Source organism: Poecilia formosa, unplaced genomic scaffold (assembly GCF_000485575.1).
Source record: "Poecilia formosa unplaced genomic scaffold, Poecilia_formosa-5.1.2 Scaffold10, whole genome shotgun sequence".
In the NCBI taxonomy this organism is placed as follows: Eukaryota; Metazoa; Chordata; class Actinopteri; order Cyprinodontiformes; family Poeciliidae; genus Poecilia; species Poecilia formosa.
The window spans coordinates 4687596-4700814 of NW_006799949.1; the positions used below are offsets into that span (position 1 = coordinate 4687596).

At 37.6% G+C, this 13219-nt stretch overlaps 1 protein-coding gene across 7 annotated transcripts in view; it reads right to left on the bottom strand.

The window, feature by feature from the left end:
* ttll7 (tubulin tyrosine ligase-like family, member 7) overlaps nucleotides 1–13219 on the bottom strand; it is an 84866-nt gene that overhangs the window by 68952 nt on the left and 2695 nt on the right. For all 7 annotated transcript variants that reach the window (XR_001660227.1, XM_007542297.2, XM_016665789.1 and 4 more), the window contains exons 2-4: nucleotides 8402–8791; nucleotides 7946–8077; nucleotides 4774–4895 (exon numbers count right to left, since the gene is read on the bottom strand). Coding sequence is in view for 6 of the 7 variants with exons in the window: in XM_007542297.2 (XP_007542359.1) it covers nucleotides 4774–4895; nucleotides 7946–8077; nucleotides 8402–8426 (279 nt within the window). In the remaining variant the exon portion in view is untranslated. The remainder of the gene's footprint in view (nucleotides 1–4773; nucleotides 4896–7945; nucleotides 8078–8401; nucleotides 8792–13219) is intronic.

Genomic DNA, 13219 nt, shown 5'->3' on the forward strand with positions numbered 1-13219 from the left:
TCCACCCCCACCCCTTCATAAAAATGAGCACATTAAAGGCAGCAACCTGAAGTGAGCTTACAATGTTCTGACATTTATGCCCAATTACAGACTCAAAACAAAAAGGTGACGCTAAGACCTTTCCCAACCCTTATTTAGTTTACCATGTTTTTTTTTAATACTTTAAAGGTTGGGGAGGGAAGAGGCGAGAAAAAAAAAACGATCAATCTCAACTCAGAGGGGCCAAGGTAATTGGTTCTGCATCGCAAGCTCCTGCGGTGACAGTTGAATGAATTGCTTTGAATGTGCCGAAAGGGGGGTGGATGTAAAGGGGAAAAAAAACTCAAGAGTTTTCTGTATTCTTTGACCAAATGAGCCTGAACAGGGGTGGTAATTAGGCTCGTATGAACTGAAAATTTGACAGCAAACTCTCAAAATACATCACCAAAACGGAAAAAGAGGACAATTTTACAATGAGAATGTCATGTCAATTTTACAAAAAAAAAACGAGAATACAAAGTGTATAAGGAATGCGTGATTATTATCCAAATGAGACAGACATAATTAGGGATTCGGAAGAGATTGCACAATTATGCCAGTGCTGCAAGACTACATGGCGTGTAAGCGCAAATCAAAACCGATTGTTGAGGGAATTTTACTTTTCTTCTGAGATTTTATCTCATGAAAGTCACAGCTCCATGAAGACGCAGACGGGGGGGGAAAAAAAAAAAAAAAAAAGGCAAAGCATCTGTTCAATGTGAAACATTAGCAACATTGCAACACACTAAGCATCAATAGCATTCACAATATTCCATCTTCTTTCCTGAACTCTTGGTGCCCCTATTTTAACAAGGTATCCTCTTCCTGACTAGGTTGTGATTTAATCGATCATTAGTGGCCACTCTAATCAAATAAGTGCTTGGAAAGACAGATAGCTAATGCTCACAGCTATGGGAGGGCAGCCAAGTTCACCGAGCAACATGCGGGGGTCAGACAGAGGTAAAATCACTCTCAGACCAGCAAGAAAACCGAGAGCAACCATTGTTGTTAAGGCCCGTCTTATCAACATCACTAGTGACATCTGAAAGCTGCCCGGGCAGCCCCTGTTGTGCACAGGCTGTCAGTCTACCTGTCAATCTCTTCATCTCTGTATGGCCTCTGCTGTAGCCTCTCACTATCTCTGTGAATTTTTTCATACTGGCTATTTCCTACTCTTGCTACACTGTGTCTTAGGAGTAGCATCTAGGAGCTTCCACCTCGTAGATAAATATATATGATATGTTTTATGTTTTGCTAAACTTTTTTTAATGAATCTCTATGGTGGATTTACCACTCCTTTTATATTCATTGTGATAAAATCATCTTCATAAGTGCAGAGCTTCACCTCTTTGTCACAATATATAGTATCTTGCAAGTGTATACATACAATTTCAAACACATTTTTTTTTTTTTTTTTTGTGAATTTCATTCGGACTTTATGTGATTGACCGGTACAAAGCATTGCGGTCTGGATCAGTGCAACTGTAAACTGAAATAGTTTCTAAATTGTTTTACAAATAAAATCCGGGTGTACTTATGTGTTGATTCCTTTTCAGTTAAATACCTCAGAATAAAATCCACTGTAACCAGTTGGAAGTCACCTAACTAGCACGAAAAGTCTATCTATGTGCAAAGTAATCTCAGTATAAATGCAGATGTTTTGTGAAGGCTTTTCTCAACAGCTCAGAGAATCTGGTCAGAATTAATGGGAAGATGGATGAATCTAAATGTTGGGAAATACTTAAACAAAAACTGGTAAAGGCCTGCAAAATACTTGAGCCTGGGGAGAAGGTTCACCTTATAACAGGATTGAAACCCTATACATACTTCAAAAGCTAAAAATTGTTAGACTGGCCCGAAGTCCAGACATACATCTATTTTAGAATTGTGCATCATTCTCCTTCCATTTTATAGAGTACTTTCCTTTGATCTATTACTTAAAATCAAAGTAAAATACACTAAGGCTTTTGGCTGCAATGTTAGAAAATGTGACAAAGTTCAGGGGGTTTGAATAATTTAGAAAGGCATTATAAATTACCTCACCAAAAACAATATGGTATTTTGCCATTTCGTCCAACTTACTTGATTGTTGATTAAACCTTTTTTCCCATGAATTTAAAACAAACGTCACATAGTTCAATGACATTTCAGAAAATCTAATTGCACTGGCAGTGGTTTTATATACAAGACTGTTTGTGTTAGACTGCAGTGACAGGTCCAAGGTCTGCTGACATATTTGATCCACTTGAAACATGTGCTGTGAAGTGAAATGTGGTTAGCATAAGAAGGCCAGAGAAACTGATGTTTAAAATCAATAAAACACATTTTGCTTGAACCTCTCCAAGATTTTTGGGTTTTTACACATTGTATTTGCACGATTTAGTTCCTCTGCTTACCTCAATCTGTTCTCCAACCCACATTTTACATGGAATACCTACAGTACATGGAATACCTACAGCACTAAGTCACAGACAAAACACTAATAAATATCCATAATTAACCATCTAAAGCAAAGTGCCTGCAGTTCGAAGTTTTACAAGATAGCATGTGAACCATTTACTACGGTTTGACAATAGCTGTTTTTTCCTCTATGGAACTTTTCTCATTCCGCAAACTGCGATTCGTCAAGACTTTTATCTGCTTCTGGTGAGATACTCATGGGCATCTGATTATGTTATAAAATTCTGTACCAAAGTCAGAAAGAAAAAAACAAGAGAACTCAGCTAATGATGTCCAAAATCTTCACTGCCCCAGAAAATTATTTTTGAATGGAAGGAATGAGATAATCTTTCCATGTGTCTGCACTAAAGATCTCAAAACCTAACCTAAAATTTCAGGAAGCAACTTATGTGGTTTAAACTGTTAAGATAGTCACATGTGCAGCACTGTGTGTAGTTGGATGAAGAACCATTATTCTTGTTTTTCATGTGCTAGCATTGAGCAAGTTACAAAAGAATGGTTTGACTGGCTAAATATGACTAACATTATCTTAATTCCACAAACAAACAAACAAAAAAAATCATACTTTATAACTACTGCGGTCTCAAAATTATTCAACCTCCTAAAAAGAATTGGGTGTGGTTTCAAGCACACCTGGTGCAATACACCTGGAAATACATAAAGAAGCCAAAAAGGATTTGGGATTCTGTTCTGTAGATAAATGGACCAAAACTGGATGTTTGTACAGCTGCGTATCAGGTGGGAGGATAAAAGGAAACATTTGTAAAAGAAAAAAAAAAAGAGCACCCTGCCTATGGTGAGGCATGGTGGTGGCTCAGTAATGCTCAGGGGCTACTATTCCTTCTCTAGCAATGGAAAACTGCACTGTGTGGAGGGCAATGTGGTTTCAATCAAATATCAGGAAATCCTGGGAGAAAATGTCATACCATCTGGGAAAAAGGCCTGGCACTACAAACAGGACAATGATTCAAAGGATATCTCAAACTCCACAAAGACTTGGTTTCAAGTCCTTTGAAATACTAGAATAGCCATTACAGTTGCCTGTAAATCCTTAATGGGATTTAAAAAAAGGTGGTGCCAGCATACAAACCCAAGAATATTTATCAAAACGAAATGTTTGCCAACGAGGAGAAGGCCAAGATACTTTCGCTGAATGCATCAGGTTTGCAGTAAATCTAAAAGTCCTTGTAACAAAGGTGTTGCATAATTTTGTGGCAGCAGTTGTAATTAAAGGAACATTTTGTGCTGAATTTTGCAAGATTAGTTCTGATCAGGTATTTAAATTGCTGTGGTTTTATTCATTTATTGCAAACACCAGCTGGTTTGTATATTTTGCCAATAAGCCTAATTTGCAGCAGAGTTTGAAACATTGTGATTGATGCGGTACAAGTGATGAGAGAAAGCCTGATTGAAACAGACAGACATTATGACAGTTGCAAGTGTTTGGGACTGCTGTTAGTTAATGAGGTCTGAGCACCCTGCAGCCTACATCTGAACACAGACGCACGGTGCAACGTTTTCTGCTGTGTTCTCACTGATTAACAGCCATTAAGAAAGTGATGCAGCACTGTTACAACACTTAGAAAATGTAATTCAAATTGCCCCGAGATGAACAGACTTATTTCCGAAGCCGCCTGCAGCCCACGGGATGTGTCGAGAAGATTGGGACTAGAAATTAGCTATTATATTTAATATGTCATATCAAGTTTTGTTAGTTCTGAATGTAATTTCAAAATAAATAAAGATTTTATAAAACTGTCTGACAGACAACAATTGGCAAACAAACACAACCAGCAGGGCTGCTAGTTATCAAACTGAAGGGTTTTTTTTTTCAGCTATTTACTATAAAAATAATCAACTGTAACTGTTTTTTTTTTGAATGGTTTGAAAGTTTGTTACCTGAAACAATCTTTAGTTTTTTTTAGAATAAAATTATATTTCATTTTAAAAAATAACGTGTTTGTTCCATTGCTTACGTCCATTCTGTTCCTAAATCTAACTTTTAGGAAACATATTTATTTTTCTCTTTTTGGAAACTACCCTTTTACTCATTCTTCTTCTGCCAGCTAAACACTCAACCTCTATAAAAAAAAGTGTATCTAAAACATTTCATTCCAACACTGAAAACATTTCATGAGATGAGAATGAATCAGCTTTCTGTTCTTGGACATTGCACTACAAATATTCTCTTAATCCATAAACATGCACTGGGCCTCATCTAAGTATATTCAAAGAAAACAAATTATCTTTTCAAACATTACTTTAAACTTTTAAAAACTGGCCAGTTGTGTCTACCTGATAGTTCCTGAGCTCAACAATTTTCTCATGCTGCACCGCTGAGTCATTCCAGATGAGGTTGGCAGTCTCATCATCATCCCGTGCTTTGATGAAGTCCATCTCCCTGGTGACTATACGTACTGCATAAAAATAAAAAAAAAACACATTAGTATCTATTCTAAAAAAAAATAAAAATAAAAAAATAAAAAATACCACAAAGAAGCTAGAATCTCCACAATAAACATGTTGAGTGCCTTGCAGGAGCATTCATATCTCTTCAACTTTTTTCAAATTTTGTCGGGTTTATTGCAACAAAATAGATCACACAAAGAAGTGCATATTTTCTATAAGGAAGAACAATACACAACTCTTTACTCTAAAACTCTTCAGTAAGATCTAGTGCAACAATTCCCTTTCAGAAATTGATGGATATGTAAATGAAATTTAATCTAATTCTAAATAAAGTTAGCATAGGCCTAAATTATTTTAGCTGCTAAGAGGTGGTAATTCTGGAGCAAATGCAGAAATGCGCCACTCAGGTGGGAGAATCGGTCAAGAAAAAAAATTTAATTGTGAAGGCTACAACTATGAATTTTATAGATATATGCCAAGGAGAAAGCCATTCCTTGAGAAAGTAACAAAAGGTACCAACTACAGCTGGGTTAGACTACAAAGGCACACTACACCTTAACCATGCATCGCTTTCCCTACACTACTTTGCAGTACTTTTTATTGGTCTATACTTCAAAATCTGAAAAATAATTAATTACAGTTTGAAGATAATTGACAAAAGGATAAAAAGGATTAAAAAAAAAACTTAAAGGTTATGGACACTATATATACTTAACCCTGCAAGTCACTGTATCTTTAAAAATACCTCTTAAAAACTGACCAGCCATGTTCTAAAGAGCGAGGCAGCTCAAAGTTATAGATGCAAAAAAAATAAATAAATAAATAAATAAAACATGCTCTCCCTCTGACCCATAAATCCTGAACCTAACCAAGCGTCACAGATCAATATTTCACTCAAACATTTTGCTAGGCCTAAATGTTGTTGTGCATTCGTAAAGAGATGAATCTGGGAGGTCATAGATCAAAAAGCTCACAGCAATATTTACTATTCATGAAATGGTAGCACAGCAGCTAATCGTAAAGCCTCTCCTGAAAAAGATAAATTAATTGACTGTAATGCATTCAAATCCCACCGGAAACCGTATAGCATGAGAGATAGGTGGCAACCCACTTGGACATTAATCCAACAAGTATTCATTATTCAGCAGTTAATGAAAAATTCATATGCCCTAACAAAACAAAGTATTAATTAATTTCTTGAAAGCGTCTACAAACCTGGAGAAGGCTTGCCTAATGTTGCGTGATGGCACTTGAATGGGGAAATAAATGTTTCCAATGTGACTTCATCCATCTGTTAATGTCAGCAGAGACTAACAGTGTTTTGCTAACTGGAACAGGGAGGATTTACATCAAAGCAGACATATGCTTACGGTTAGCAGCATGGTCCTCTAGTACGGCAGGGCAATAATTGATCCTTTTCTTGCAATTCTCACAAAACAGCCTCTTTAAGTGCTTCAGCATGCATTTCCCTGCTGAATGGGCCCAAAGCAGATTCCAAATCCTATTTTCTCACATCATAAAACTTTACCTGGGATATTATCGGTTCTCAAAAAAGGTAAAAGAGGGGCAAAAAAAAAACAGCAAAAACAAGCGATCCGTCTGGCCTGCGGTGTTAATTTTCCCTCAAAATAGGCCTGAACTACCCTCAGAATGGCCACTGTGAGGGTCCCGTCACAGTTAGATGACTGACTCACAGCTGGACTCCCGTCTACCGACAGGATGCCGACTGCCTCAGACTTCTACTCGCTGCTGCTGACTCCTTACTTTCATCGGTTGTAGTTCACCCCTGAGAACTCTGCTGCCACACAATATATTGACCTTCAGAGGAGTGCTTACCGTGCTCTTTTAGCTAATCTCAAACTGAAAAGAACAACAACTCACCGCCAAGCTAAATTGCCCCACAGAAGATTTATGTAAAGCACATATGGCTGAACTGTCTCCGTGAGAGCTGTTTAGCTCAACTGCAACTATTTGGGTGTAATTTGAGACAAGGAAAAGCAAGCTCTCTCAAAAACATATCCACCTCGGCAGATTTTATTGTTAAGGAAACATTAGAGTCGGATTTGTGGTGTTTTTGCAGAACTCACTAAGCCACGGGAAGGAACCGGGCTTAAACTCCCTTACTCATTAGATTTTCTTATGAGGAAAAACAAACCTCAAATTCAATAAAAATTTAGTTCAGTGCAGTTGCAGTAAACAGAAAATTACTCTACAAAACAAACGAAAACATAGAAGAATTTTCAAGGGAGACTTTGTTTGTAGGGCTTTTCACTTGTCTATTTAGGTAAATTTTGTTTCTCACCTGTTTTCTGAACCAATGTAGTGAAAAGAAGTGATGGAAACAGTTTGGATAATCCTGTTAGAACTGATTAATCTAACCAATTGTCATGCCTATAAGCTATGAAGAGCAGCAAATCCTCTTTTTTTATGTATTTATGTAAAATAATTATATTTTATTTTTGATAAAATACAATCAAAAAGTTAATTTACTAATGAATTTCATTGGAACATTAAAGCTTGCAGATGATAAATTCTTTAAACAGAGTGATAGTTGATTGCCTCTGTTAGTTTCAATGTTTGTGTCATTTCATATATTGTATGTATTATTATGTATTTCTCTGAAAATTTGAATATTACACAAAACCAATAAAAACATTTCTATTACAGAGATTGTATGCTATGCTGGCTAGAGAGATGTCTGGCAGACAATTGCTGTCATTTTGGAAGAGGAACAACATCCACAAAAGATCATAGCTGACGAAGGTGGCTGTTTAACAAGTGCTATGACTAAGTATAACAATTGGAAAGTTGAGTGGAAGGAAGAAAAGTGTGGTAGAAAAAAGTGTACACTCAAAACGCTAACCACATCATTAACATAATATGAGCTTCAAGTTTTGAATTGAATCACTGAGATAAATTAACATTTCAATAACATTCTAATTTATTGAGATGCACCTGTAGTTAGATTCCCCACTGGCATGTTTCTTTTTTTAATTTCACATACTTGTGCAGTCATTATGACACCAAGGAAGTCTGAACTTCTTTTGAGGTAGAATACCTATTTCGTATTTGGTGCCAGAGACATTGGCGGTTATTCTGCTCTTCTTCTTTTTGCTGTGCGCCTTCCTCTTCCCACTGCTCCGGTAGGGACCCAAGGATGGGACATTCACGGGGGACGCTCCTTGATCCTCTGGAGGAGATAACACACAGCATAACTAGATACAAGCACAGCTTGTGCTCCAGAACAGGGAGGGAAGCAGAACTCTAATGTATTTTTCTTGTTCCTGCAGGGGATTTAGAGAGTTTTGTTTATGGGGGAAGAATGTAAGTGGATTATTCATCTTGCGTGGTGTAGTTCCATACATCATAATCCTTAAATTATTACAGTTTCAGTGTGTGTGGATGTGTGTGTGGAGGTAGACTTAAGTATGTCACACTGCATGCACAAATTCAGCGTGAGCAACTAATACACTGACCCTGTCAGTCCTGAGAGGAATGACCCTCTCTTACTCACCTCCATCATTAGGAGGGGAGGGCATCTCAGGGGCTAAAAGAGAGAAGCGGTAAACCAAGCTTTTTGCCAGGCTTGGTGGGCGGGCCTCACAAGGTGCTCACAGCACCCCCTCCAAGGGCTCTCTCACACTCGCAGTAGTTACTCTTGCCTGTCCCCGGCTGCGTGGACGATGTGGTTCAGAACAGCCCGATGGATCATCTGAGAATCTCCTTGGCCTGCTTCAGCGGCATAAGCAGAAGAGTCTGAGTGGGCAGGGGATTCGGCATGGGTAGCAGCGGTGGGAAAGGGCACGGAGGGGAGTAGGATTCCTCAGGGGTCTGCACGGCTTGGACTTATTTACAACTGCCAGGGCGGAAAGGGAGGGAAGGGGAGGACAAGGGGGCAGAGAGCCTGCGAAGGAGATGAAAAAACATTGTTTATAGGTGCAAAGTTTAGAGTGATCTAACCAATCAAAGACGAGCGGCATGAAGCTCAGAAATTCCACAAACAATACTGAAAATTCAATTATTCAGTACTGTGTCGGCTGGAATCATCCAGATTTCATGGAATCATGGTGAAAATATTAATGGACTACTCAAGCAAGCTGTTTTGAGCATCACATTGTTTCGAGTGCCTGCTGGGTTTAATCGTGTGGCTACAAGGTCACTTGATTCAAACAGATGGTCTCTTCACAGTGGCTTATTGAGATGTTACCTCAAGGAAATTAGCATCAGTCAGCCGCCCAACTCGGCGGTTGTCCTCAAAACCTTTTTGGAATGAAATCTGATATTGTTGTCTTGCTATGTCCGAATTACCAGTATTGCTCATTTGAGCAGCAAAAGGACTCAGTGACAAGAATTGGGGGGGGGGGATTTCAGCTTCAGGTCATGTTTTTTTGGGGGTTTTTTTTTCTAGAACTGCACTTCTCAGGATAGCAACACGTTGAACTAGCTCTGTTACTTTCATGTTCTGATTCTTCATTTTCGACAACACCAGGTGTTTCCTAATTGCTGCTGCTGCAGGATTTCTCCAACATGCATGACAGAATCAAAGCCACACACATCAAAAACATACCCGGATATGTTTTTGAAGAGGAAATGACATTATAACATGGTACAAAGCTTGAAAATAATACATAATACCTCAACCCGCTTTGAAGGTTTTCTGCAAAAACAATCTCTGTTCAAACATTACTTTTCAATAATTTTTCAATTTAACAAACTCCAAACAAAGTGGCATACAGCTCTAAATAAAACGTTTCAAAAAGGTTGAAGTTATGCTTTTAGTTTTTATGCAACAAAAAAAGTTACTATGGCTTTTCTACGCACATTTGTTTACAAGTATTCATGCCCCTAGATTTTTTTTATTTTTTTACACTTAGTCATTGAACAACCAATGACAACCAATGACAATGGACACTACTTTGTATTGGAAAATCTCATTACATTTTACTATGATTCTATGTGGCAGACGATTACAAAGTAGTGCATAATTGTAAATTTCTAAAACAAGAAATAGTTTTATAAAGTCTTTTAATATTCCAAAACAATAATGCAAATATATCAGCACTGCTTCTTCTCATCCAGTAATAAGACAAGATGTAAGAGGCATGAATAGTTTTGTATTGTAATATATTGTTATTGCACGGTTAAGGCATCTGCGTTGACTTCATAATAATGTAAACTACCATAAAAGTGTGCAAACTGCAGACTCTTTCTATCCCTTATCACAGTCGGTTTAGTTACAAGCTAGTTACATTTATTCCTGGAAACTGAAATTTTAATGTGACTTTATAAAGAAAGAAAAAAAAAGTCAACCGCATTTTATTTCAGTACTCTAAAATACTTCAAGTATACTTATACATACAAGTAATGGTGGCAAATTTATAGAGTCGTTTTTCCAAGTCATTATTTCTGTTTATCTCATAAGGATGCAACACACTGGCAAGCAATGCAAGTAACGACAAGCCATGTAGTCCCAAGAGACCAATTCTTTTTCCATGTGTCACAAGCCAACCACACAAAAACTATGTGGTAAAAACTTTCCATTAATCATTATAACTACCTGCCCTTGTCCACAAATTGGTAAATGTCTCTTTGACGCTCAAATGGCAAATGAGTAAGATACTACATAAGACCTGTAGGACATTTTGACTTTAAACATGAACAAAGAATGCAAAAATAGTCTGGAAATGTGCATGGAAGTGGTAAATGAAATACAACAATGACTATAAAACAACTTAACTCACAAATAACATGCAATGTCCTATTGTGCGTCTTCGAATTTCATAAAGAGATCAACAGTAGCCTCTAGTGGTGAGAGTACACTAAATAGTGTGTTTTTCCACCAAACAATGTTCACAGTCCACACATCCACTTTCCTTCGCTACAGGATCAGTGAGCTTAAAACGATGTGCTCACGAGACAGCTTACAAAGCAACTGCATCGATTCTATCAACAGTCTCTAGACAAATTAGAGTGAGAAAACAATCTAATTGTATTGCTTGATCATTCAGTAGTCCTCACTGTCAGCCTCTTGGTCTGCCTGTGGTAAGCACAGGACATTGATCCGGACTAGAATGAGATCAGCGGAGAGAGAGAGAGCGGGGGGCGAGAGCAACAACAAAGAGTCAGAGTGATAAAGAGAGGCTGGCTGTACTGCTGACACTCTGCCGCCCCCCCACCCCCCCTCATCTCCCAGTGTTGTAATGTAAAAGCTCTCTGTGAAGGATGCAGGGAACGTTGCCTACCATAAGACCTCTGTCTCTATACAAAGCTGAAAATCTGACATAGAAACGTTGCATATAAAAGAAGAAAAACAACCTACCACTGAATAATGGCATTTTGATATGGTTATTTTTGATTATTAGAAAAACAGCCAAAAACTTTGTTGTTTCGTATTCTCACCTTTAAAAGGGGGTATTATGTAAAACTTTATTGAGTTTTAAATCATGTTATGATATTAGTCCCTCATCAAAAACACACCTGGATCTTTGCTTTGATTCGTTCCAGCATGTCTGAGGAATCCTTTAATCTCCCATGGCAACCATTCGGGAGCGCCTAAACGCTTGCTCTCACAAAGCGCCCCGTCTATTTCCACAAACTTTCTCCTTGAAGCTGTAGGCTTCAGCCAAGCTTCCATCTGACAGAGTAACCCTCCCCTGCAACTCCCCCACTCCGCTCCTCCAGACTAGCAATTAGGAAACACCTGGAAAACTGCAAGTCTACTGAGCTCATAACGCTTTTCAGTTCAACGCTCCTAGAACGGTTGTAAATGGCATAATGGAGGAGCACAATATTACAATCATGAAGGCAGAAAGAGAAGGGGTTTCTTAAGAAGACAGAGACCCAATTTTAAGTTATGTATGAAACATACAATATTTTTATAACTGAAGATTATAACTGGAAGTTCAGGCACTTTAATAGACAAAAAAAAAATAAAAAGAAGTGATCGTAGTTCAAATTTGTTGAACTACAATCAGAATAAACCAGATTATGAAAACATGTCCTAATTAACGTTTCTACCCTCGTGAATTACGCTGAAGGATGTTTGTTATGCATTTTCTGTTTGTTGGGTTTCATTATGCAGCTCGTATGCAGCTGGTTGAAAAAAGAAATGAAAAAAAAAATCGAAGTAAATCACAATTTCAACCTCACTGACTCCACATTACTGCAAAATTATCCATCTTTTCTTTTTCCTTTACCCACAAGAGCTTTAGCGGTGTCAAAGCCCACTAATGCAATGCAAATATTTGACCAAGAGAGGGAGCCAAAAGGCCGTCATAGCAAAGTCAAGCGCGCAGCGGCTATTAATGCTTAGCTCATGCAGTGTGCTCCTGCCACACAGCACACAGAAAGGCTTCTTTGTGAAGAGTCAGCTCTTTGTGTTGCTTTTCTCCACCCCTTTCTGTTCTTCTGGATTTAAAAGAACAACAAATGCTGGTTTGTTTGCAAGGAAGCTGCAATAAAATGTTCAGACAAATATTCATCACCAATTGTTACTATTTATTGTCCTATTCTATAGAAATGTAACATTATAAATATTCACTAAAACTAAACTATAGATTAAATATATTTGCACGGGCATCATTGAATTATGAGGAAAAAGCAAAAGAGCACTTCCGATGAAATATATATATATATATTTTTTTTAACTGAAGAGCGACTTTGCAAGATATCTTGAACAGTTGTGTAAAAATCGCATCAAAGCAAAAGGAAAATTGTAACTGCGTGCTCTTTCTGCATGACAACTTGTGTCACACCTATTACACATGTCATCTTAACAAAAGCTGTCCCTCTCCGAGGGGCCTCGTTTTATCTCCTTGCTGTGTTACATCTTGAAAGCGGTCATCAGACCCACAATCAAAAGGCTAAAGGAAACATCGCACCGCCTCATTTTGCGCTGAATGTGCAGGATGTACAAATACAGGATCCTCTCTGTCTGAACTGTATGCCCAGCTGTATGCCCAAGTCTTTAGGGCTTGTGTATGCAACATACAAATGCAATATGTTGCATTAATAGAATATATGTTGCATTAATACAAATTTAAGATGTATTAATGCAACATCTTTAAGATGTAACTATAAGAAAAAACTCACTCTTTATATAGATATACATAGAAAAAAAAAACATTTTAGTCACAGAAGCAACATAAACCCCATCACCTGGATACTTGATACATTAAGTGTCATGGAGAGTGATGTCAGGTTACACCATAAATAAATAAATAAATAAATAAATAAATAAATAAATAAATAAATAAATGCAAGAATAAATAAATTATTATATGAATAAAAGTATGAGCAGTAGAAAGAGTGTTGTTTAGAATTGATTGTGGAC